Raw genomic sequence first — 26,458 nt, forward strand, 5'->3', positions numbered from 1 at the left:
ATCATAGATTTCATCTACAACAATAATATCATTTTCAAGGCAATCAACTCAAATTAGGCATGCTTGACAACTAATATTGAAGGAAAATTCACAAAGGAACAAGAAATTGGGAATTAGAAACCCCTACCTCAAAATAAGCAAAAACCCCCAATTTTGTGTCCTAGATTTCGAAATACCTAAAGTGCACCAAACAAGGAATTGCTCTGATCAAATCGTAGATCTCGCTGTGATCTTCAATTTGCCGCAAACGGCATCATGCCAACTTGTGAGAAAAACCTGATACTCAAAACAAGTCCGAATTCACGGCAAAATATACAACATCACACATAAATAACGATACTAATTTCTCAAAATATATCATCATCCTCCCATTCAACATAAGCATTTACATAGTCTCAGATTTACATCAAAGTACAGTCAAGTATCTTAGTTACAATATATGGCCATGGTTTGCAAAATGAATACATTTTACTATGGTTTGAGACTTCACAAAAGAATGGCAAATACACAAAAGGTGACAAAAATAGATTTCTAGTCCTCCTTATGCTTGTGAAGGGTCGATGTCCACTACTACTTTTCCTAGCCCTTAAAAATGTTAATTGTAATGGGTTGATCAAATGGCTCAATAGGTGGTACCTAAGACACACCTCTCGTGACCTCGTGAACCCAAACAAAGAATAGAGATGTAGAAAATGGGATCATGCTTTACCAGGGGAATTACAGCATCAATATCAAAGTCCAAATGAACAATATTGTACTATGAAATGCAATGCCGTGCTATGTCGCTCCCCATTTTCAAAATCATCCATCACTTCACAAACTGTTAATATAACCCGTCTGTTGGTGACTTTGCAGCAACACGAGAGAAGGATTGGCTACTGTCCCTGACCCTTATTACCTCTGCGGCGTTATTTGAGGCCCAGATAGCTCAACGACGCTAGGGTGGTTTCCCGAGTTCCCTCTAGGTTACATTAACACCACGGCCCGTCGGTGACTCCGCGGCAACCTGGTTTTTCATAAAATCACTTTAATCAAAACTTTGCCCCAAAATTCCTTTTTCATTCACTTCAAATCATTTTGCCCCTTTCCATGCCCAATGCTATGAATGCATGTCACATATTTTGACATTACTATGAAGATAAAAGAATTTCTACTACACAATTTAACATGCTTCCACATAGCAATTTCTAGCAAGATAGCGAACACCATGGCATGGAAATTAACATTTAGGCATGCTTCTCACACAATTTAATTAATACACGTAATCATAGATTTCATCTACAACAATAATATCATTTTCAAGGCAATCAACTCAAATTAGGCATGCTTGACAACTAATATTGAAGGAAAATTCACAAAGGAACAAGAAATTGGGAATTAGAAACCCCAACCTCAAAATAAGCAAAAACCCCCAATTTTGTGCCCTAGATTTCGAAATTCCTAAAGTGCACCAAACAAGGAATTGCTCTGATCAAATCGTAGATCTCGCCGTGATCTTCAATTTGCCGCAAACGGCATCATGCCAACTTGTGAGAAAAACCTGATACTCAAAACAAGTCCGAATTCACGGCAAAATATACAACATCACACATAAATAACGATACTAATTTCTCAAAATATATCATCATCCTCCCATTCAACATAAGCATTTACATAGTCTCAGATTTACATCAAAGTACAGTCAAGTATCTTAGTTACAATATATGGCCATGGTTTGCAAAATGAATACATTTTACTATGGTTTGAGACTTCACAAAAGAATGGCAAATACACAAAAGGTGACAAAAATAGATTTCTAGTCCTCCTTATGCTTGTGAAGGGTCGATGTCCACTACTACTTTTCCTAGCCCTGAAAAATGTTAAATGTAATGGGGTGATCAAATCGCTCAATAGGTGGTACCTAAGACACACCTCTTGTGAACTCGTGAACCCAAACAAAGAATAGAGATGTAGAAAATGGGATCACGCTTTACAAGGGGAATTACAGCATCAATATCAAAGTCCAAATGAACAATATTGTACTATGAAATGCAATGCCGTGCTATGTCGCTCCCCATTTTCAAAATCATCCATTACTTCACAAACTGTTAATATAACCCGTCCGTTGGTGACTTTGCAGCGACACGAGAGAAGGATTGGCTACTGTCCCTGACCCTTGTTACCTCTGCGGCGTTATTTGAGGCCCAGATAGCTCAACGACGCTAGGGTGATTTCCCTAGTTCCCTCTAGGTTACATTAACACCACGGCCCTTCGGTGACTCCGCGGCAACCTGGTTTTTCATAAAATCACTTTAATCAAAACTTTGCCCCAAAATTCCTTTTTCATTCACTTCAAATCATTTTGCCCCTTTCCATGCCCAATGCTATGAATGCATGTCACATATTTTGACATTACTATGAAGATAAAAGAATTTCTATTACACAATTTAACATGCTTCCACATAGCAATTTCTTGCAAGATAGCAAACACCATCGCATGGAAATTAACATTTAGGCATGCTTCTCACACAATTTAATTAATACACGTAATCATAGATTTCATCTACAACAATAATATCATTTTCAAGGCAATCAACTCAAATTAGGCATGCTTGACAACTAATATTGAAGGAAAATTCACAAAGGAACAAGAAATTGGGAATTAGAAACCCCTACCTCAAAATAAGCAAAAACCCCCAATTTTGTGTCCTAGATTTCGAAATACCTAAAGTGCACCAAACAAGGAATTGCTCTGATCAAATCGTAGATCTCGCTGTGATCTTCAATTTGCCGCAAACGGCATCATGCCAACTTGTGAGAAAAACCTGATACTCAAAACAAGTCCGAATTCACGGCAAAATATACAACATCACACATAAATAACGATACTAATTTCTCAAAATATATCATCCTCCTCCCATTCAACATAAGCATTTACATAGTCTCAGATTTACATCAAAGTACAGTCAAGTATCTTAGTTACAATATATGGCCATGGTTTGCAAAATGAATACATTTTACTATGGTTTGAGACTTCATAAAAGAATGGCAAATACACAAAAGGTGACAAAAATAGATTTCTAGTCCTCCTTATGCTTGTGAAGGGTCGATGTCCACTACTACTTCTCCTAGCCCTGAAAAATGTTAAATGTAATGGGGTGATCAAATCGCTCAATAGGTGGTACCTAAGACACACCTCTTGTGAACTCGTGAACCCAAAAAAAGAATAGAGATGTAGAAAATGGGATCATGCTTTACCAGGGGAATTACAGCATCAATATCAAAGTCCAAATGAACAATATTGTACTATGAAATGCAATGCCGTGCTATGTCGCTCCCTATTTTCAAAATCAGCCATCACTTCACAAACTGTTAATATAACCCGTCCGTTGGTGACTTTGCAGCGACACGAGAGAAGGATTGGCTACTGTCCCTGACCCTTATTACCTCTGCGGCGTTATTTGAGGCCCAGATAGCTCAACGACGCTAGGGTGGTTTTTCGAGTTCCCTCTAGGTTACATTAACACCACGGCCCTTCGGTGACTCCGCGGCAACCTGGTTTTTCATAAAATCACTTTAATCAAAACTTTGCCCCAAAATTCCTTTTTCATTCACTTCAAATCATTTTGCCCCTTTCCATGCCCAATGCTATGAATGCATGTCACATATTTTGACATTACTATGAAGATAAAAGAATTTCTACTACACAATTTAATATGCTTCCACATAGCAATTTCTAGCAAAACAGCAAACACCATGGCATGGAAATTAATATTTAGGCATGCTTCTCACACAATTTAATTAATACACATAATCATAGATTTCATCTACAACAATAATATTATTTTCAAGGCAATCAACTCAAATTAGGCATGCTTGACAACTAATATTGAAGGAAAATTCACAAGGGAACAAGAAATTGGGAATTAGAAACCCCTACCTCAAAATAAGCAAAAACACCCAATTTTGTGCTCTAGATTTCGAAATTCCTAAAGTGCACCAAACAAGGAATTGCTCTAATCAAATTGTAGATCTCGCCGTGATCTTCAATTTGCCGCAAACGGCATCATGCCAACTTGTGAGAAAAACCTGATACTCAAAACAAGTCCGAATTTAAGGCAAAATATACAACATCACACAGAAATAACGATACTAATTTCTCAAAATATATTATCATCCTCCCATTCAACATAAGCATTTACATAGTCTCAGATTTACATCAAAGTACAGTCAAGTATCTTAGTTACAATACATGGCCATGGTTTGCAAAATGAACACACTTTACTATGGTTTGAAACTTCACAAAAGAATGGCAAATACACAAAAGGTGACAAAAATAGATTTCTAGTCCTCCTTATGCTTGTGAAGGGTCGATGTCTACTACTACTTTTCCTAGCCCTGGAAAATGTTAAATGTAATGGGGTGATCAAATCGCTCAATAGGTGGTACCTAAGACACACCTCTTGTGACCCCGTGAACCCAAAAAAAGAAAAGAGATGTAGAAAATGGGATCATGCTTTACCAAGGGAAATACAACATCAATATCAAAGTCCAAATGAACAATATTGTACTATGAAATGCAATGCCGTGCTATGTCGCTCCCCATTTTCAAAATCATCCATCACTTCACAAACTGTTAATATAACACGTCCATTGGTGACTCTGCAGTGACCCGAGAGAAGGATTGGCTACTGTCCCTGACCTTTGGTACCTCCGCGGCGTTATTTGAGGCCCAGATAGCTCAACGACGCTAAGGTGATTCCCCTAGTTCCCTCTAGGTTAGATTAACACCACGGCCCTTTGGTGACTCCGCGGCAACCGGGTTTTTCATAAAATCACTTTAATCAAAACTTTGACCCAAAATTCCTTTTTCATTCACTTCAAATCATTTTGCCCTTTTCCATGCCCATATGAACGCATGTCACATATTTTGACATTACTATGAAGATAAAATAATTTCTACTACACAATTTAACATGCTTCCACATAGCAATTTCTAGCAAGATAACAAACACCATGGCATGGAAATTAACATTTAGGCATTCTTCTCACACAATTTAATTAATACACATAATCATAGATTTCATTTACAACAATAATATCATTTTCAAGGCAATCAACTCAAATTAGGCATGTTTGACAACTAATATTGAAGGAAAATTCACAAAGGAACAAGAAATTGGGAATTAGAAACCCCTACCTCAAAATAAGCAAAAACCCCCAATTTTGTGCCCTAGATTTCAAAATTCTTAAAGTGCACCAAACAAGGAATTGCTTTGATCAAATCGCAGATCTCGCCGTGGTCTTCAATTTGCCGCAAACGGCATCAAAAATCTCTCAAAGATGAGAGAGAAATCAAGACTTGAAGCTTATTGGAGAAGGAAAAAGAAAAAAGAAATTGTGTGGGGGAGAGAGTGAAACCGGCAGGGAGAGAGAGAGAAAAAGAAAAAGGTGAGGCCAAACATTGGCCTCTTGGCCTTTTTCTAAAATAAAAATGTGGGTCCCACTATGAAATATCTTTTCTTTTCTTTTTGACTTTTATTTCCACTACATACACATATATATATACACATATTAATTCACCACCACATAAAACACATTAAATAAAAATGAATGTGATGCAAATGGACCCAACCAAAACCCTCGTGCACGACAATTCCGGTAGCGGGTCCCACACGGGACCGTCCGGCCCGAAAAACAGAAAAATTCAAACATGACAATCCTTGCATTTGAAAGAGTCCTGAACTCAATGAAATGCCCCAACCAACTCTCAGACACAACTGGCACATCCCACGGTGTCCAGTACACAAAATAGCAAAAGACGGAAATGACCTTGCAACGACAAAAATTCCAGAAAATGAAAAATGGCAAAAAATGGAAACATCACAAATTGATATGGTCCAAGACCATCACTACACGTCGAATATGTTGTCAGCCTAGGCCATGACATTGTAATGAAATGTCCGAGACTATGAAGGCATGATATGTAAATGTTTAACCCACGGCCATGTATGCAAAAGATATTAAAAACGAGACAACCAGTGATCTTTTCAACAAATGATCATTTCATACGAATACTGAAATCACAATTTACTACCAACAAACATTTTACTATATCAAATACAATTTAGAACTTAATTAGCCAAGTAAAAGGTTTATTTTTCAAGAATGGTTTGCTTTTCCAAAACATTCATTTTACTTTCAACACTGAATTCAAAGTCATTGTGTAAGTTTTAAATTCTTTCAAACAAGCTTTGAAGTTCCGGATAGGATCCGATTGATCCAGCTTGGTGGTCAACCAATCGAGTTTCGAGCCGAGCGGCCTATTGCTCAACACTCAAGGTCTATCCATCTTGAGCAGTCCATGACCCAAAAATAGTGTATACTATTGTGAAATTCTTTAAAAAGCCCGCATAAAACCTATCTCAATAATTCTAGACTTATTCATGAATAAAGCATAATCACCACCACCACCACCATTAACCGCAAGAGTTATCAATCCATAGCCCATAGTTCTTTACATAGCAAGGCAATACAAGTCCAATCTATTAACATCGTTTGACAACTATGCTCAATTTTTGAGTTCCTACACCTTTGGGTGATTAACACCATTCTTGGTGAATTTTAGCACACAGCTGAACTTAGGTAGGAGGGTTAGTCTTTTACCTTGAAGGAAATGAAATTCCCTTCCCAAACCACTAACTTTTCCACTTTTTTTTTTTTTTTCCTTTCCCCCTTTTCCTTCTCCTCTCTTTTTCCTTTCTTTTCTATTTTCTCTTTCTTCTCCCCCTTCCTTTTTCATATCTTCCCTCTCTATTTTCCTCCCTTATTTTCATTTGATTGCATGGCCCATGTGTGGGCGAAATGGCTTGATTTGTGTCAGGAAGCTTGGTGATGGCCTTTGCATGTTATATTTTTTTCCACATAATGCAGAGTTGCTCATTTGAGCTCCACTATCAGATCATAAAGCTTCGATAACTTGCCATATTCTGGGTTCCCACCACACTAGTTTGGTCCAAGTGTCTAACTCTCTAAGAGACCCAATTCCTAGGAATCAACAGAGAAGGCAAATCCCTTGTGATACACCAGATCCGGTTAGGTTATTGATAGACTGAATAGATCTGCCATTTCTGGAAATCTCTCCTGATTCAAAATCATGGTGTAACATGTATCCTCCCCTGTTCCGGTCATGCAATAGATGAAATTAATAAAAAAATGGATTTTTGTTCAGGAATGAAATCTTATTGAAACTGTTCATATCCGGTTCATCCTCCGGAACCATATCACAAATGTTTAGTCATGATTTAGGACACATAAATCATGACCTTATAATGGGGCAAAATTTCAAAGGAGAAGTTTAAGCATAAAAACATGAAATTGATTAGGGGGTCTAATCTTTTGGGGTTAAGATTCAATCAAGTTGAAAGGATTTGGACAGATATCTTTAGTCATTACTTTCAGAATGGGAGTTATCAAATGTTTGGTAGTAAATACCAAATCATCACATTCTCTATTCTACATTGGGAGTTCTGAAATAATATATTGCACATAGAAATTTGTAAATTCAGACTTGCGTATGTCTGCTCTGTTGTTGGGTATTATTATTATTAGTATTTTTATTTTTATAATTATACTATTAATTAACTTATTAGTTCTCTTATCTTTTTGTATCTGACGGTAAATACTTAATGAATTCAGCCATGCCTCAAATAATACGTTGGATGGGCTGAACATGTTTGATGGAACTGATAGTCACTACTTCCATTCTGGATCACGGGGCTATCATTGGATGTGGGATTCACGCCTTTTCAACTATGGACACTGGGAAGTATGTGATATCTTAAGAACTTATAGTAATCCTGCATTGCAATGAATTTTCTCTCTTTTTCCCTATCGATTTATGGATTAATTTTGTGTGTTGCTTTAGGTACTAAGGTATCTTCTTTCAAATGCAAGATGGTGGCTGGATGAATACAAGTTTGATGGATTTAGATTTGATGGTGTGACTTCAATGATGTACACTCATCATGGATTGCAGGTACAATCAAAATGCTCTGGAATACCTATTCTTCTTGTTGGGGTACTACAATATTGTTCCATATTTGAAGTTATTCATCAAAATTCTTTGTAAATGGGCATCTGAAACACAGAAATGTCTAAAGCTCAAACTCAGTAAATCTTTTCCCTTGTGACTTCCCATCAACAACTTGAGAGTAGCTTTTGTCATTACTTTTGTGTTGGCTCTCTCCTTCTGCTAAATAATACTTAGTTCCTACGCTTTATGAAGGTGCACAAGAGTGGAGTATGATATCAACGGACTTTTAAGTAAATCTGTTATAGTTTTGCTGCAGAAATTTATAAAACCTGAGATCCATATCTTCTGTTGTTTGAAGTAAACAGCATCAACCACTTTGAATATCAAAAGTAATCTTAAAAGTTGACAGACTATGATTTTATGTTAGCGAATATCCGATGGCCGGTTGTTCTTTCCTTCTTTTTCTTTCTCTCTTTCTTTTTTTCTTCTTTTTTCTTTTTCTCTTTTTGACTTTGTCCTTTTTTTTTTTTTCTCTCCTTTGGTGGGTAAGATTCGATCCTAAGACTCAACCAACAACACTTAAACCTTTTTACGACCTAAGCCGATGTGAAAGGGTGGCAACTTTAATTTGTTCTTTTTCTTTTGGTCAAAACTTTTTGTCTGTAACCTGCTGCCGTGGCTCAGGAAAGAGTTGTAACTTCTCTTTTTCTCTTTGTTTTTTCATCTCTGATTGTTTTCATTTTCCTCGTAATAAACATTTCCATGTTTTTATAATTTAATATTTTTGTATTTTGAATTTTTAATTACCAAATCTGAAATTTTGCATTCTTTGGGTTTGAATCATGGTTCGCCGAACCGGCTGGTTCGTAATGGAAATGGGGAGTGCCGATACTAGTACTCCTGATACATTGGGGTGACCCTGATTTCACAACAGAACCGGCCGGTTCAGCGGCGAACTGGCCAATTCTTGAAGAAATGGCCGGCCGAACCAGAAAACACTAACACCGTTTTACTTTGTAAAGTAATGTGTGTGGTTGCCAGCTAGGTAGGTGTAATGATTGCTGGATGGTTGCCAGCTAGGTAGGTATAATCTAAAGTTGCTGATGGCTAGAGTCGATTCCCGGTAAGATTCAAAAATTAGAGGTCTCTATCCATTGCTGCAACACTCTTATTATGATTTTTTTAATAAAATGCAAGAATAATATTTTAAGCTATTTCTTCTAGGAAGTTGAAACATATAAACGAAAATGTGGAATCAGACAAAATTTTAAAGTTCAAGGAATTTTATCCACTCAGACCTAATAATTCTATTATACTTTTAACTTGTATTATATACCTCTTTTTATTTTCTCTTTTCAGTGGGTTATGCCCAGATCCTCGAGAAACTTGATTGAGGCTTGACGCGGTTGTATAGTGGGGGTCCAAGTTGGTGATTTTTGGAGGGTTACGCCTCTTTGCGTCTGGTGGTGTTTATTGCTTTAAAGAAATAGGAGATCCTTCAAAGGAAAGGATACTCCTACGGGGGAGTTAAAGTTCTCTATTATTAACACTCTTTTTTGTTGGGTTATAGGGAGATATGTAAATCCATAGATGAGATAGTTGATTGTTTGGACTCTTTGAGAGTTTAGAGGCCCAATTAGGCCTGATGTGTTTTCTGAGGGATGTGATCCCCTTTTGAACACTTCTTTTATTCAATCTTGTAAAAAAAAAATTTGTTTAAATCTATCAAAGTGTAATCAAAATCATTTTTAATAATGACAGCGATTTAGAATTCATGTATAAATCATTACCTATGTTAAATGGTCTTAAAAAATGGAATCAAAATTACTAAAATTCACTAAAAATGCATTTTTATTGAATTATATTGTAAGAAGTTATGCATCGATGCATTTTGTTCCCTGTGTGCACAGTCGAAAAATATTCATGACAGCTGTAACCGATTCCGCAGTCACAAGGTTTTAAACATCATGGTAAAACAAAGCAGAAAGAATAGAACATATCATCAATGGGAATGCTGGTAGATGTCTTTATAGGCTTCTGGACCTTTCAATTAGGCTAGTTTTTGCTACCCCTGTTTTTAGCTATCTTGATATACTTTCAAAACCCTTGTATTTTGTGTCTATATTTATGATCAGCTGTGCTACTTCTGATTACTTGTCTTTTCCTTAACTTGATTGATGTTAGGTAGCATTTACTGGAAACTACAATGAATATTTTGGACTTACAACTGATGTAGACGCTGTGGTTTATTTGATGCTGGTTAATGATCTTATTCATGGGCTGTTCCCTGAAGCTGTTTCCATTGGTGAAGATGTATGTAATCCATTCCATTTGGTAGTTATGATGAGCATCTTTCATTTTGATGTTTATAACTTGCTTACAAAATCTTCATATATAATTTTGGTTTAATGAATGTCTGACCTGCATATATTCCACTTCTTAGCATGTTATTTTTTTGTTTCCCATTTTGTGTAGAAGAAAACTTATGTGTGTGTGTGTGTGTGTTGGGGGGGCGCGGAGCTTGGCTCGCATTTTGGTGTAGGGGTGTGTCCAAGTGGCACATCCCTCTAATAAAAAAAGTTCTGAATACTTGGCTTACATTCGGTGAGTTGTGTATCCAAGTCACATGCCTCTACTCACAAACGTTTAGGGTACGTGAGTACTGCTAGTTTTGACATGCTCAGAGTTCTGGTGGCAGGTGTTTGTACGGAAAGACTTCAAAAACAGTTAAAAAGGTGGCGCGAAGGCTAAAATATCTAGTTGATTAAAGAACTAAGATGTAATTTATATCTATAGGAAAATGAAATTTTAAATTGGTATTCTACGAACTTAAGAAACCTCCATGGTGAGGAATATGAAAATGAAAATGAAATTTTAAATTGGTATTCTACGAACTAGGATGTAATTTATTTATTTACTTTTTGTTAGCCTTTCATTTTAAGAGACACATAAGACCTATACCTGACTTAAAATACGATATATACCATAGACTATCGAAAGACATATTTACCAATTGCTAAGTTGTACTTTAGTTGAGCTTTTCACTATGTGGATCAAGGTACGTGTGTCGGGTGTGGATATGTGCCTGGACGTCAGATATATCAAATCTAGAAGGATACATCGACACTACTAAATTTTCATTGTGTTTAATATATATATTTCATTTTCTAGTGTAAAATATCATTCTTTGGTAAAATGGTTTTTGATATAAAGCGAGAGGCAGTGGTAAAATTTGAAGTAATTCTTAAGGGCTTGGTTTGACAGATTTCACAAGACTATGGTAAAATTTGGGTAGATGTAATCACTCAAATTGTAGTATATCTGTAAATTAGGGTAGAGGCAATATCTCAGTCCTCATTATATATGTAGATATGTATTAGTGATAAAAAAATGCTTAAGCATATTTGTAGATAATATAGTAGTGATAGAGAGTGATTCAGAATAAGTGTCCAGTTTGAAAATTCAAAGTGAGGATTTTAGTTAAAGACTTGGATAATTTAAGTTACTTCATTGGAATTGAGGTTTCTAGATCTGAAAAAGGTTTTTTAATTTCGCAAAGGAAGTACATTTTATATTTCTTGTAAAAGATAGTATGTTGGGAATAAAAAGGTGGAATAAAGAAGTGTTTGGGAATCTTGAATGGAAGAAGAATAGAGTTCTTGCTGATATTGCTGAGCTTGATCGTCTTGACGAGGTGGGACAGAGTGGAGAATCTTTACGCTCTAAAAGAGCCTCTTGCCAAGCGGTTTTTGCTGAGATTGCTAATATGGAGGAGATTTCGTGGCGCCAGAAGTCTCGGGCTTTGTGGTTAAAAGATGGGGATCGAAATACAAAATTCTTTCATAGACTTGCCAATGCCCACAGATGATGTAATCATATCGGGCGTATCCGGGTTAATGGTTCAGAATTGTGGAGGGAGAACGATGTGCGTGGGGGAATCGCTTCTTTTTATCAGCGGCTTTACACCGAGTCTTTGGATTGGAGACCCACTCTTGATGGTCTCTCATTTAATTCTATTTCTGCATTGGATAGGGATAGAATTGAGATTCCATTCACGGAGGAGGAAGTGCTTAATGCACTTTCCAGTTGCAACGGGGACAAAGCTCCAAGGCCAGATGGGTTCCTATGCGCTTTCTTAAGGAGAGTTGGGAGGTGGTGCGTATTGAGGTGATGGGCACTTTTCAGGAGTTTTATTATCATGGCACATTTGAGAAATCTCTAAACGCATCTTTTATTGCTCTTTATTCCTAAGAAGGGCGGTGCTTCTGATATTACGGACTTTCGGCCTATTAGCTTAATTGGATGTTTATATAAGCTTAGTACCAAGGTTCTTGTTTCCAGGATGAGTAATGTTTTGGATGGTCTCATTTCAGAATCACAGAATGCTTTTGTTGGCGGAAGGCAGATTTTGGATTCTGTTCTTATTGCCGGGGAGTATGTTGATTCTAGATTAAGAAGTGGGGTTCCTGGCATTTTGTGTAAGCTTGATATTGAGAAAGCTTATGATCATGTTAATTGGAAGTTTGTTTTGTATCTGCTTCGGTGGATGGGGTTTGGTGATAGGTGGATAAAATGGATTGAAACTTGTATCTCGTCAGTTATGTTTTCTGTTCTCGTGAATGGTTCACCTGCGGGTTTTTTTGCTAGCTCGCGTGGTCTGCGACAAGGAGATCCTTTATCGCCTTTTCTTTTTCTCATTGTCATGGAAGGTTTGAGCAGGTTAATGAGGAAAGCGGAAGATTTGGGCTACATCAGGGGGTTCAGAGTTGCCATAGATGTTGAACGTCCGATGCAGATTTCCCATTTATTATTCGCTGATGATACTCTGGTATTTTGTGATGCTGAAGTTTCTCAACTCAGATATCTGAGGTGCACTCTCGCTTGCTTCCAAGTGGTTTCTGGGTGAAAGATTAATGTCGAAAAACGTGTGCTTGTCCCAGTGGGGGATGTTCCAGATATTTCCTCCTTAGCTGCTATTTTAGGATATGGAGTTGGTTCTTTTCCTCTTACTTACTTAGGATTGCCTTTGGGAGTTTCTTCTACTCGAGTTGGGAATTGGGATCCAGTGATTAATAGATATGAGAAAAGATTAGCAGGATGGAAAAAGCAATATCTTTCTAAAGGGGGGAAAATCACACTTATTAAGAGTACTCTCTCATCCCTTCCTACCTATTTTTTATCTTTGTTTCAAATTCCATGCTCTGTTGCTGAAAGGATTGAAAAAATTCAGAGGGATTTTCTCTGGGGTGGTAGGGGAGAGGAGTTTAAATATCATCTTGTTAATTGGGATCAAGTTTGCTAACCGTTGAAATTAGGTGGGCTTGGCATTCGAAAAATTGTTCCTTTTAATTGTGCTCTCTTGGGAAAGTGGTTATGGAGATTTGGAGGGGAACGCCATCGTCAGTGGAGAAGAGTTGTCTCTTGTCGTTTTGGTGAGGAGAGTGGGGGCTGGTCATCTCTTCCAATCACTATTACGGGAGGCATTGGTGTGTGGAAATTCATTCGGAAGGGTTGGGATGTTTTCTCCACTCATATTAGATTCAAAGTTCGAGATGGTAGACATGTTCGTTTTTGGGAGGACCTTTGGTGCGGCGATCAGTTGTTGTCTCACTCCTTTCCTAGGCTTTACAGTATTGCAGCCAATAAGCATGTTTACGTGATTGATTGTTATCAACTTGATAACAATGGAGTTACGTGGGATGTGCGGTTTAGGCGGCCCTTTCAGGATTGGGAAATGGAGGAAGCTTGTGTTTTTTTGGATATGTTGTATAGTCATAAGGATATTGGCAGAGGGTGTGATGATATTCTGTGGGTTCCTTTAGCTCATGGTCGATTTGGTGTTCGCTCTATGTTCTTTTGTTTGTCCAATTTCGTTGGTCCTGAGTTCCCTTGGAAGTCTGTCTGGCGCTCTAAAGCTCCTCTTCGAATTGCATTCTTTGTTTGGACTGCCACATTGGGGAAGATTTTGACTTTGGACAATTTGAGAAAGAGAGGCAACATTATTGTTAATTGGTGTTGTTTATGTAAAGCTGATAGTGAATCCGTGGACCACACTCTTTTGCATTGTCCTGTGGCGTTTGATTGTTGGAGTTTTATTTTTAGTTTGTTTGGCATTTTTTGGGTAATGCCTAAGCACTCCGCTCAATTGATTAACGCTTGGAAAAGGTGTCCTGTCAAAGAACAAGCTCGGGTTTATTGGAAGATTGTTCCACATTGTGTCTGGTGGTGCTTGTGGCATGAGAGGAATAACAGATCCTTTGAAGGAAAAGAATCGTCTTTAACTACTTTAAAAATTCATATTCTTCGTTCTTTATTCTTTTATGTAAGAGGAAGTGCATGTTCCTCAATTGATGATTTCTTTGATCTCTTGGATTCCATTGGTCCTTAGACCTTTTTTCTTGTATTAGGGACGCGTTCCCCTTTTGAACGTTTTTCTAATATATTATTACTTATCAAAAAAAAAAAAAAAAAGATAGTATGTTGGGATGCACACCAGGAGATTCTCCTATTGAGGTTATTAATACCTTAGAATTGGCGAAGTTGGTCAACAGGATAACGTGAGTGAGAAAGTGGACTATTGGCCAAGCTATGATACGTCAGAGTATGCTTTGTCTCAATTAGGCCTAGAAGGGGTGAATCGGTGTAATGCACAATTTGATTGTTTTTTAATTTATTTATTAATCATTGCCAATGCATCAGTATCTACTATCCACTTGGGTCAATCCAAACCACAAATCTAAATCAATGATACAAAGATTTATGTGTAAAATTCCAAGAGGGAAAAATAACAGAACCTAGTCGATGTATATCAAATCCACTATGAAAAAAGATTTACAAACCTAGGTTACCGACTCTTACCCAAACCTTTGCCACACACACTCTAGGCATTTTGCTCAAATTTTACAGTTGCCAGTCAACAAATTTGGTACTCTCACAATTCCGCTCTTCAAGTGGTGCTTTGATTCCTTTACTCTTCGTGCCCAATCTCCTAGTTTTTTTTTTTTTTTTTTACTTATAGATGTTGTGGTTGATATGGTCAAGTATCCAGTGGAACTCCTTGCTTTTGAATTCAATCTGAAAACATTATAGGGCATCATTCTATGAAAAAACTCACTTGTGTTCGAAAAATAAAAGTTCTAATCTCTCTCACGTGTTGGTGTGTCTCAAATCCTAGTACACCTTTTTATGTTATAATTCATTATTTTTATTTTTATTTTTATTTTATCAAGGTATAATTGCTAGGAAAACCTTAACTAGGGCTTCAAATACTTGGACTGTTTTTTCTTAGAGGAGTTGATGCATAACAAGAATATGTCTTGTCTAATTCAGTTCAAATTCAATGTCCAAGAAAAATAACTCAGTTGTTCAGAAAAAAAAATAATAATAATAACTCATTTTTTTTTTCCTTTTCTTTTAATGAATTTTTTTGTTTTGCTGTATCCTTATTTTGTCAAAACTCTCCCATCATGAGTTTGTACATTCCAACCCACTGTTTTGTGACTTCGTTAATTATTTGATTGTGAGGATGATAATTGAAAAGGATTGCATGCAGCAACAGACTAAAATAAAGCATAATTAACATGGCGCCGGTTGTGCGTTTCGTTTATTTCATTTATTATGCAGTTTTATTGGTTTTCAGGTTAGTGGAATGCCAGCATTCTGTATTCCTGTTCAAGATGGTGGCGTTGGATTTGACTATCGGCTGCATATGGCCATTGCTGACAAATGGATTGAGCTTCTCAAGTATGTTGCTTTCGAAACATCAAACAATTACTTGACTGCCTTTAAAGAAGATACTTTTATTAATTTTTAGATAGGGAAATGATATTCACAAACTAAAAAAGTATGCTCTAGTACTCCACTTGATCTTTTTCTTTTTCTTAACAAAAAATGAAAATGACGCAATTGCCTCTCAAAAGAACCGTCTTACTTCACAATTGCCCAAAATAGTATATTCCACTTTTGAGGAATGGTTGTGCCATTTCCTTTGTGATGTTGTGGCCCAAATTTGGTTACTGAAAATCGCAGAAAAGAGAACGAGAGCTAGGGTTTGGAGGCTAAAACTTGTAATCTCCAGATTTTCGTATAGTGAAATCTTTCGCTGGATTTTCACCATGGACGTAGGCTTTACCAACCACGTTAAATCCTTGTGTTCTTTGTGTGGTATGTTTCTTGGGTTCGCTGCGTTTGTCGTAACACCTTTGTTTTTTTAAAAAAGGTGGAGTGCTAGTACTTCTGTAGAGTGAGAGTATCACTCTCTAACATGCTCTCTTACCTGTGGCTAGAATCCGATTCAACGTTTATGAATTATATTTATGAGGGTGACACGTAGATTTGAATTCTAGACCTTGCCTGTTTTGGAATCATGTTGATTACCATCTTCTCCTTTAGCTATCAGTTATACAGCTTATAAGGAACCTCCTTTGCTAGGCTCTACTTGTAGAGTTGTAGGGTTGTAACTTTGCGATTGAAGCCTATGACCTAAAGAAGAATTTATAGCCTCTCCTGTTTCACAAGACCCTACAAGTGTAGTGGGACTATTTGATATTTAGATGAGCTGAGGCATCTCAAATCCCCGTCTTACATCTCCATTTCTTTCAATTTCAGCACATGCATATTAGATTCTCTCTTCTACATCCATTAAACATTAGTTCAAACTCAAAGTCCTACAATACCCCACTATTATCCAGTAAAAGCAGCCATAAACCTTATTCTGAGGGATTGTCCTGTGTCATACCTTTCTGCTTGTTTTACGTGGGAATTCTTCGACAAAGATTGTGGAGAATGCCAAGTTTATAGCTAACTATAATTTATGAAATATAACTGAAAGAGACAAGTCAACATGTACTTCCAAATCCATCATCTTGAATTTTATGACTATGACATGGGATCCAGCATATAGGTTTTCCTAACCCGTGCAATTTGATAACTGCAATCTGAGTTGAAGAAATCATGTCACACTTGCAGAAGATTGATTTTTTAATTGTTTCTTTCAAGCTAAGATAGCATTGATTTGTATCTTTAATACTGCTGTGATGTGTTTAACTTGCAAATTTATATCTGCTTTTTGTTTCTTCTTGGTATTTTGGTACAGGAAAAGGGATGAAGATTGGGAAATGGGTAATATTGTTCACACTCTCACCAACAGAAGGTGGTCGGAAAAATGTGTCTCTTATGCTGAAAGTCACGACCAAGCTCTAGTCGGTGACAAAACCATTGCATTCTGGTTGATGGACAAGGTTAAATATGTTCTTAGTGCTATGTATTTTCCACTCATTATGAAGGGCAAACAACAGTATAAACTATTGAAGTATGCTATCAAAAACAATTGATACTATTGCAAGAGTGGAATTAAAGTAATTAGGGTTTTGTTGTTAGACCTGAAATTGAATATGATGACTAGGAGGAAAAGATATTCCTATTATGCATTCCATCTGCCTCTGTCATGTTTATGGCCTTGACATTTTCATAGGTAGCGTTTGCTTGGAGAAAGTTGATTAATCAATCCTCAACACTAACATTAATGAAAATTTGCAATCTTCTGCAGCATGCTGTGGAATTAAAGCATTGATTTTTATTTTTTACTTTTTTATGGTGACACTAAGTATTCAATCATTGCTTATGAGTTAATTTAGTTGAGTTGTATTTTCCCGGTCATTCATTTGTTTTATGTTACACTGATGTGGATAAAATAATTGGGTTATATTCAGAAATAGCATGACCTTTCATGTTTAATTATTGAAACTTTAATTTTTTTCAATCTTTCAAAATATTTATACTTTTTTTTCATAACTGGAATTAAGATCAAAAGAAATATAAAATCACTATTCTTCATATTATCATATAGATATTATCATAATTTCCAAGACGTGTTATCAATAAAGAAAATGTGTGTGCTGTATTTCTTGTGCTTTTCAGGATATGTACGACTTCATGGCTGTGGATAGACCATCAACTCCCCTGATAGATCGCGGAATAGCATTGCACAAAATGATCAGGCTTATTACTATGGGATTAGGTGGAGAAGGATACTTAAATTTCATGGGAAATGAATTTGGGCATCCTGGTAAGGATAGGTCATTTTGTTTATTACAATTCTTAGTTTGGGATGTAGCTATCATTTTTCATAATGAATTCAACTGTTTTTGGCTTTGTTGTATGGTATCTTTGTTTGGTTACTAAATCTTTACAATTCTTTTTATCAGAGTGGATAGATTTTCCAAGGGCTGATCAATATCTTCCTAATGGCAAATTTGTCCCTGGGAATAATAACAGTTTCGATAAATGCCGGCGTAGATTTGATCTAGTAAGTTTCCTCATTGAGTTATATCACGAGCTAGTTTTACATTTTATGAAGGAAAGGAGATCCTCATGTGGGTTCACTTTCATTTTGTTTATGGTTTTGTTGAGCAACCATAATCTGGAATTATAGGGGCTTAAAGAATTTTCCCGTTTAGTCAAGAAAATAACATAAAGCAATTCAGTCTTTGTGGGCATAGAGAGAAAATGAAATGGGCTTACAAGTGTTTTAGATTCCCTGAATATTTTTGATAAATAAAATCACTAGGTAATATTTATAAAGTTTTAGTGAGAAGCAAGGTTTATATCTTGTTTAGAAACAAATTAGGTTGCTTCCTATAAGGAATTCCTTTACAAGGTAATCGTTTACTTTCTTCTTTTCTTGATTGCCTGAATTATGTTTGCTGTATTATTAGAGCTCTACAGCCATGATAAAAATGAAATAAAATAAAATAAAACCTTTTGTTTACTGTAACTAACCTTTTGGATGGCTTCTATGTAACCTCAACTTGGTTTCTGAAAACTTTGGTTTTGTATACTCAGGGTGATGCAGAATATTTAAGGTATCATGGACTGCAAGAATTTGATCGGGCAATGCAGCATGTTGAAGAAACATACGGTGTATGTGTTCTGCCAAATACCATAAATTAGTGCTTTATTTATTCAATGAATCTCCATATTTTTGTGGGTGCATATAAAATTTTCTAAGTTTTGGGATATTTTAGAAGCTTATAATGGTTAGTTATGAAATTTTCCATTAACTGTTTCTCACCAATTCTCCTTTATATATCAAGGGAATAACTTATGGGTTGATGGTTAGTCTTCCTATGCAAATGTAGGCTCTTCTCATGAACAAGTTAGCCATAAAAAAGAAAGTGACTTATCTTCTGCATTTTCGTTTCTTGCCTATGCCCATATAAAAAGGGTGGCTAACTTTCTTTTGTTATTCTCTTTTTTCCTCTTATTCTTTCAAGAGATGAAATGAAGCATTAGGAGTTGGTCTCTTAGTTGTCCTATATCCTCTCATGTATATGGGGTTTATCAAAGGTGAATAAATGTCACCACTTCAGGTTGCTCCTCCGTCATGTTGAATATCTTGCCTCAAACGTACACGATTATGTCTTCTGGCTGGGCAGAATAATTTCATAGAAAGCTAGGTGTCTGGCACTTATATTGTGGGACTTTCTTAATGACCTTTCTCCGCTGGTACATGTATTATATTTATAAATGTGGATATATAGTTCCTAACTAACAATTCTACTAAGATTAGCTATTGGCCTAACATTACTTGTAATGGATTTTAGGACTGGAATTGTATGTTCATTCTTATCTTATCTCTGTTGTACCTGCTAATGAATTCAACTCATCGCAGTTGTATTTTTGGATTTTACTAATTAAAAACAATAAATTGATAATCTGTTTGTATAGTTCATGACATCAGAACACCAATATATTTCAAGGAAGGATGAAGGTGATAGAATGATCATCTTTGAAAGAGGGAACCTGGTCTTCGTCTTTAATTTCCATTGGACTAAGAGTTATTCAGACTACCGTGTAGGCTGCTTAAAGGCAGGAAAATATAAGGTATGATTACCTTTTGCCTTCTATTTTCAGATGTTCAAAGTTGGTTTGTGTAATCCCCCCCTACATGACATTTACATTTCTAATCTCTCTAGGCATTTGCCTATTAGTTATCTTCCTTGATGTGGTTTATTTTTTCTTGAACTCAGTTTGCTAACTTACAGATTTCAGGGATTTAAAGATACATTCTCAGAATTAATATCTGATCCATTGTTCTGACTGTTTAGTTTGTGGAACTAACTGGAAATTATGTCAGACTGAAGATCTCTTTAAGTAGAAATCTCTAGCATCTATTAGTGGCAAATAAGATAGGAACATGATCTGGTAGTTTTATCTCAATCCGAAAACTTAAATGTAATTGGAGCAAAATTACTCAAACCTTTCTGTGGATTTATGTTGGGAGAAATCAGTATTCTAAAATTCACCCTTTTCTCCTTTCTTAGAAGAAATTGCTGTGCAACATTAATTAATTCATAAATTATAGCTTTGTCTGCTGGGCAACTTTTTTATTCTATATTTATGATTGATTTCAAAATTACTGGAAAAGGAACACCTGCTTTGTTATGCCCCTTACTCTTTATTGCATGCTACTAACAAAATGTCAAATGTGCTTTTTAATCAATAATAAATTATAGATTTCATGTTTCTTACCGAAGACAATGATTTTGGACCTTTTGGTCCTATGGCTTTATTTCATCATTATCATCATCCTTGCCTTTAATCCCAAAAGAATGGGGTCGGCCACTTGAATTCTTTTTTTCTGCTCTATTCTCCTCTTATATTTAATTTCTTAAAAGCCATTTTTAATTACTTCATCCCAAGTTAGTTTTGATTGGCCTCGGTTCCTCTTACCTTCTATGCACACTATTCTTCCTTTTTTTACTGGTGCATCGACGGGCCTACGGTCTATATGTCCATACAATACATGACATATAATAGAATAGAGCAGAAAAGGAGATTTTAAGTGGCCGACTCCAATCTTTGATTAATAAACTTATCTCTTTTAGATACTCTCAACATTTCATGTTTCGGTTACATGATTCTTATTTATTTTTTAATGCCAACACTCGCTCGTGTATAAGATAGTTGGCCTAATGAATGACTGACTTATAAAATTTAATTTTTAGTTTTTTTGATAGCTTTTTTTATCACATAGGACACCACTAGTCTGACTTCATTTTGTCCATCCGACTCTAATCCTGCTAATCATCCATCTCCTCATTTTTTTGTATTATTAATTGTAAGTATCGAAAGTAATTATTTTAAAAGTATTCATTTGGTTTACATTCCATATACTCTGTTTTAGTTTTTAAGTCTTGTTTGATAAAACTGAAAATTAAGTATTGAAAATTTTCATGGCCTAAATTTTTATGTGCTGAAGTTTTATGTGGTAACTGTAAATTTAGAAAGTTTTGATATTTTAAATTTTCACGTTCGGTGGTATGTGAAGTCGTTGTCACTTAAAATTGTATCACATTTCAAGTGGCACTTCTTTTTACGGATATTCAAATTGTGTTATCATTTTACTCAACCCCATTAAATCATCCCCACCAGTGCGTTGTCGTCGGGCCTTAGCTGACAAGATGCCTTGGTACCCATGAGGATTATAAAAAATGGTGGAAGGAAACTTGTTGAAATGGCATTAAGCATTGTTCTTCCTTTTCTTATATTGCTCTATCTAAACTGTATGATTTATGTTGTATTGGTATTTTATCCATTGCTAATCTAACATCCTGGTAAAATGCATGTTGTGTTTCCTCTTTTCAGGTTGTCTTGGATTCAGATGAGAAGCTATTTGGAGGCTTCAATAGAATTGATCACAGTGCAGAGTACTTCACATTTGTAAGAATTCACTCAGATTCTTAATTTTCGACTCTGTCAATATTCAATGTTTGTCTAATAGATATTTTGAAGCAAAAGTTTCTCATCATCATTTTTGATTGTGCAGGATGGGCATGATAACCGACCTAGTTCGTTCATGGTATATGCACCTTCTAGAACCGTAGTGGTCTATGCTCTGGCAGACGATAAATTGAAACCGGTTGAGGCATGAACTCAGATCATGACAAAGATTTCTCACAGAGCTAGAACATCTTTAGTATTCTCTTGCTGCAATTTCAGATTTCCCATCATATCAGCAGCCCCAGCATCCAATAGGCAAAACGGCTAGGATCAGAGAGACAAAAATGGGTAGGAGCATACCTGCAAGCCCAGCAATGAGACCAATCTATCTTTGGGCATGTACCTAAATTTATCAGCATAAAGCATTTTGTAAATGTTTCTATATATTGAATTCTTAGGTTGAAGATATGACTGCTTCTTGGTGAGACATACCCATGTATAGCACACTGTACATCCTAATGTTTTTGAATCCGTAGTAGTTGATGATGCATTTGATGAATGCATAGGATTTCTCTCGATTAATAAATAAAAGATTACACATTTGACAGGCATGTGTTTTGAAAAACAGTTCCATAAAAATACCACGAGAGAAAAGGGGGGAAGGGGGTGGGGGGGGAGGGAAACAGCGAGACTGATCTTGTGAATTATTATCAGTTAAAGTAATCATCAGACAACATAAACACTATGCAGTTTATAAAACAGATGGGTTACAACAAACACGCAACCGTGAAAAGGGAAATAAACAAGAAAACTAAAGCAGAACCATTTGCTTCTAAGCATGTGTTTTGAAATACAGTTCCATAAAAATAACACGAAAGAAAGGGGGGGAAAAAAAAAGAAAAAGCGAGATTGATCTTGTGAATTATTATCAGTTAAACTAATCATCAGACAACAAAAACACATGCAGTTTATAAAACAGATGGGTTACAACAAACACGCAACCGTGAAAAGGGGAAATAAATAAGAAAACTAAAGCAAGACCCATTTGCTTCTAATAATCAAATCAGGTGGTGATGTAGCTGGTCTCAGATGTGGAGTTTCGCTGCAATTGATGTAGAACGCTTGTTGGTGATGAATTTGATGATCTCAATGCTTCCCCAAGTGGTCCTCCCATTGGAGCAACCCGGTTTGCATCCCATCCGGCGGACCAGTTGAACTGAGGCCGCTCTTGTTCTGCATTCCTGTCCTCAGGACCTGGTTCATCTCTGTTACCGGTGGAAAGTTTTAGAGAGAAATCGGATTGAGGACTTGCAGTTGAAATGGAGAGGCTGGTGGCAGAAGAAGTCACCGTGCTGGCATTGCTTTCAGCAGGTTCCTTAAGCGATCTTGGCCAATCATCGAAGAAATGACGGAGGACTTGGTTTCCAGAATTGGCATCCCCGGACATCTCATGCTTAAGTTCAAATGGGTACTTGTTTTCAGTTTTTGGCTCTGAGGGTCTGTAAGAGCATGATAAACAAAGGGCAAGGCAATGTTAAAGAACATAAAAATAGAAAGTGCAGTTGAACATAAAGAAAGGGCCCTTTGATTATTGGACACAAAAGAAGTGGCTGGGGTTTGTTAATGCAGAATCAAAGGCTTCTCCCCAGATTCAAAACAGAGACCAGATCTAAAATGGGGTCCTACCAGTAAGACTTCGTTATTTTAAGGGAGTTATGCCCTGGCCCACAAAGGGGGAGGCCAAAAAATAAGCCTTTTGATGGTTTGGATCATCTTGATCAAAGATTTTCTTCACTTGTTAGGCAGCACAAATAATCATGCAAAAGGAAATGGAAGAGAGTGAGAAGGAGAGTATATACCTTTGATTGAGGTGAAGGAGATCAATGGAAGGGGAAGGCCCAGAAAGAGCAAGATGTGTGCCACCAGTCATAGCTGCAGGAATGAGAGTGTTGTTTTTGAGTAGTCCACCACTACCACCACCACCACCATTAGCAGCGGTGGTGGGTGTGGGGATTTCCACAGGCTTTCTTGAACGGTTGCGGCCACGGTGCATGTGGCGCTCGCAGTACTTGTGTCCAGCCACCACATCCCTTGAGCATCTCCACTTCTTCCCATCTGTCCTCCGGCACCGACCTGGCTCCGGATCCATAGCACCTCTCCCCCAATACCCTGATTGCAACACTGATACACACACACACACTGTCACATTTGAAGAGAAAAAAATAATATATAAAAACAAAGCATGATTTGATTACACGCTAGAAGAAAATGGAGTATCATTTGGATCAGATCATCTCTCTTATAAGTTATATCAATCAGATTTAATCCATCAAAAACAGAATCTATAGAGACAAACAAAGGTAAACACAACGTATATATTTCAATAAAAATATATGATACTGGTCATACTAATCTTAATGGAATTGTTGAGAGAACTGATGAGAGTAGTGATGAGAGAACTTACAAGAAGGCTGATAATGGCGAGGAGGGTAGTGGAGATAATATGGAGGAGGGGTAGTAGTAGTAGTAGTAGAATTAAGGAGGGAGTTGTGGAGTAGGTGGAGTAGTTCAGGAGGAATAGAAGCACCAGCTAACATATGCCTGAATATCATTCCCTGCAGTTCAAGCTCCTGCCACTGCCCCCAGCTGAAGTAACTTCCCATCCCTTCCTCACACAAAAATAAAAATAAAGTACACAATAGTTGATTAGTAGTATGTATGCATGTGACTTAGAAGCAACCAACCAACCAAGCCACAAATGTTACTTAACTTTCCAAAGCAGGAAAATGAAACTTTGTGTGGTGTGTGTGTGACAGATTGTGAAGAAGAAGAAAGAGGGAAAGAGAGAGAGAGAGAGAGATCTTACTGGTGGGAAATGATCTGGTAGCAGAAGTGGTTGTTGTTGAATGTTCAGCAGGTGTGAATGCTGACATGTTGGTGAGTTTGGTAGTGAGTTGAGGTACAAAGAATGGAAGGGGCAGGGAGAGAGCAGGTGGTGAATCAGACTCAGGCTCAGATGCTTGTTGTTGTTGTTGTTGTTGTTGCTGCAGCAATTGATGGGTGTCAAACAGAGGAAGTCTTGTTGGTAACTTTGCACAAGGTTGGTCTTCTGACTCATGCTGCTGCTGCTGCTGCTGGTTTTTCCATTGCTTCAGATGGAAGTCCATGTAGAGAGAGAGAGAGACACTTTTGTAGCAGTTGTTTTGGTTGCTTTTGGAGTTTTGTTATTAGTGCGTTGGGTATGTAAAGTAAAGAGAGTCTGTAGAAGCTAGCTTTTGCAGATACTCTCCTGTGGACTCTTTTTATCTTATTGCAGATAGAGAGAGAGAGAGAGAGAGAGAGAGGGGGGGGTAATTGAATTGAGAATTGATGGAGAAGGCTGCAGGAGGAAGCAGGCTAGGGTACTCTAGAAAAGACAAGTCAAGACAAGACATGTGAGAGTAAAAAAAGACTCTAAAATAAAGTAAATTTTAAAATCTCGAGAGAGGTAAAAGTAACCTGCAGAGTGTCTGTCTCTCAATGCTTCGGAAAGGGTACAACGGAGAAAGGCAGCAGTTGCGACTTTACCAAGTTGAGTTACTTACGGGTAGCCTAATACCCTTCCGTTATTATCTGCCCTCATCTTTTACCCCATTAAGGCCAGAAGACACTGACAGTGTGTGACCGCGCGCGCGTAAAGCTCTACCCCAGCCAAGAACAGGCTTTCTTACTTCGAAGTATTTTACTCGAAGAAGTTTGCTCATTCTCATGTTAGGACACTTTCACACTTTCGGTTAGGTATAAATTCAATTCGCTTCCTACAGTAGTCGCCACCCTGCAACAGATTAGTTGTTGCAACAGATTAGTTGGAAAATGATTTTAAAACTTATAACTCTTACCCAAGTTTGATTGTCAATTGTTTATCCTACAAATTAAAAAATCGAAATTGATCACAGCTCATTTACTTAATGAATTGGCAAAGTCCAACTTTAAATGAACTAATTTTGAATTACATCATCATTTGTAAGTTTAAGAGTGATTAGTTCAAGATAAACATTCAATGGAGCCTAGTTTTCATGTGATAAGATGGAAAAGACTATTTGCACACAGATTAGGTGTATTTGGTCCACCTAAACGTGATGTCATGAAGAGTAAGGCTCATGTCAGCAAAATGGTAGAAGAGATATGACTAGATCCCCCTCCTAGCCAAGTAAGCAATCTTTATGGCCATGTTCACTCTAACGAGACTTTGCCGAGCCTAGTATATTGTAGAAGTAAGGGTCGGACATAGCAGGTGATTAGCAATGGACAAAGACACCTACATCGATCCTATCAAGAGACAAACGTACTGGGCGAAGTGACTTTTACAATGCTCAAGTGCCTGCAACCGATATACATTCTGAGCCCATCACGTTATAGATAAACCTAGAAGGTCACATCTGTGTTAGGCAAAAGATGATACCTCAATTGTTACGATAGCCTTCACAAAGAAACCATTTGAATCATCCGTGCGGCGCGCATCCAATCAAGGACCAAGAATCTCAAACGCTATAAATAAATCTCATATATGAAGAGATCAAGGTCCTCAACTAACACGACTACTTTTCATACGTCTATCCCGCGCTACTCCTAGAGGATACTCTGATTGTCAGCCTCGAGTTCCTTAGTTAGGCAACTACTAATCCTTATTCTCACTTTTTATAGTGTAACTTGTAGTCTTAAGTTTACAACGCTTTCCCTTTG

At 37.0% G+C, this 26,458-nt stretch overlaps 2 protein-coding genes across 3 annotated transcripts in view; one reads left to right on the top strand and one right to left on the bottom strand.

Annotated features, from left to right (window-relative positions):
- The window catches only part of LOC132312929 (1,4-alpha-glucan-branching enzyme 2-2, chloroplastic/amyloplastic), a 67,040-nt gene extending 44,693 nt beyond the window's left edge, over positions 1-22,347 (top strand). For both annotated transcript variants that reach the window (XM_059811496.1, XM_059811497.1), the window contains exons 12-22: positions 7,678-7,807; positions 7,907-8,017; positions 10,199-10,327; positions 15,654-15,757; positions 17,109-17,253; positions 17,933-18,080; positions 18,220-18,320; positions 18,857-18,934; positions 19,742-19,897; positions 21,662-21,736; positions 21,843-22,347. In XM_059811496.1, coding sequence (XP_059667479.1) covers positions 7,678-7,807; positions 7,907-8,017; positions 10,199-10,327; positions 15,654-15,757; positions 17,109-17,253; positions 17,933-18,080; positions 18,220-18,320; positions 18,857-18,934; positions 19,742-19,897; positions 21,662-21,736; positions 21,843-21,947 — 1,282 coding nt within the window. In that variant the 3' untranslated portion in view covers positions 21,948-22,347. The remainder of the gene's footprint in view (positions 1-7,677; positions 7,808-7,906; positions 8,018-10,198; positions 10,328-15,653; positions 15,758-17,108; positions 17,254-17,932; positions 18,081-18,219; positions 18,321-18,856; positions 18,935-19,741; positions 19,898-21,661; positions 21,737-21,842) is intronic.
- A 193-nt stretch (positions 22,348-22,540) lies between these two features.
- On the bottom strand, positions 22,541-24,903 carry LOC132314602 (growth-regulating factor 4-like). The gene is made up of 4 exons (XM_059813443.1): positions 24,603-24,903; positions 24,201-24,401; positions 23,596-23,917; positions 22,541-23,235 (listed from the first exon to the last, which is right to left on the bottom strand). Exons 1-4 carry the CDS (start codon positions 24,901-24,903, stop codon positions 22,800-22,802), a joined length of 1,260 nt encoding a protein of 419 aa, XP_059669426.1. The 3' UTR covers positions 22,541-22,799.
- Positions 24,904-26,458: the final 1,555 nt, after the last annotated feature.

This window comes from Cornus florida, unplaced genomic scaffold (assembly GCF_030987335.1).
Source record: "Cornus florida cultivar Cherokee Brave unplaced genomic scaffold, ASM3098733v1 CherokeeBrave_3.0.0_Hap2_Chr06, whole genome shotgun sequence".
In the NCBI taxonomy this organism is placed as follows: domain Eukaryota; kingdom Viridiplantae; phylum Streptophyta; class Magnoliopsida; order Cornales; family Cornaceae; genus Cornus; species Cornus florida.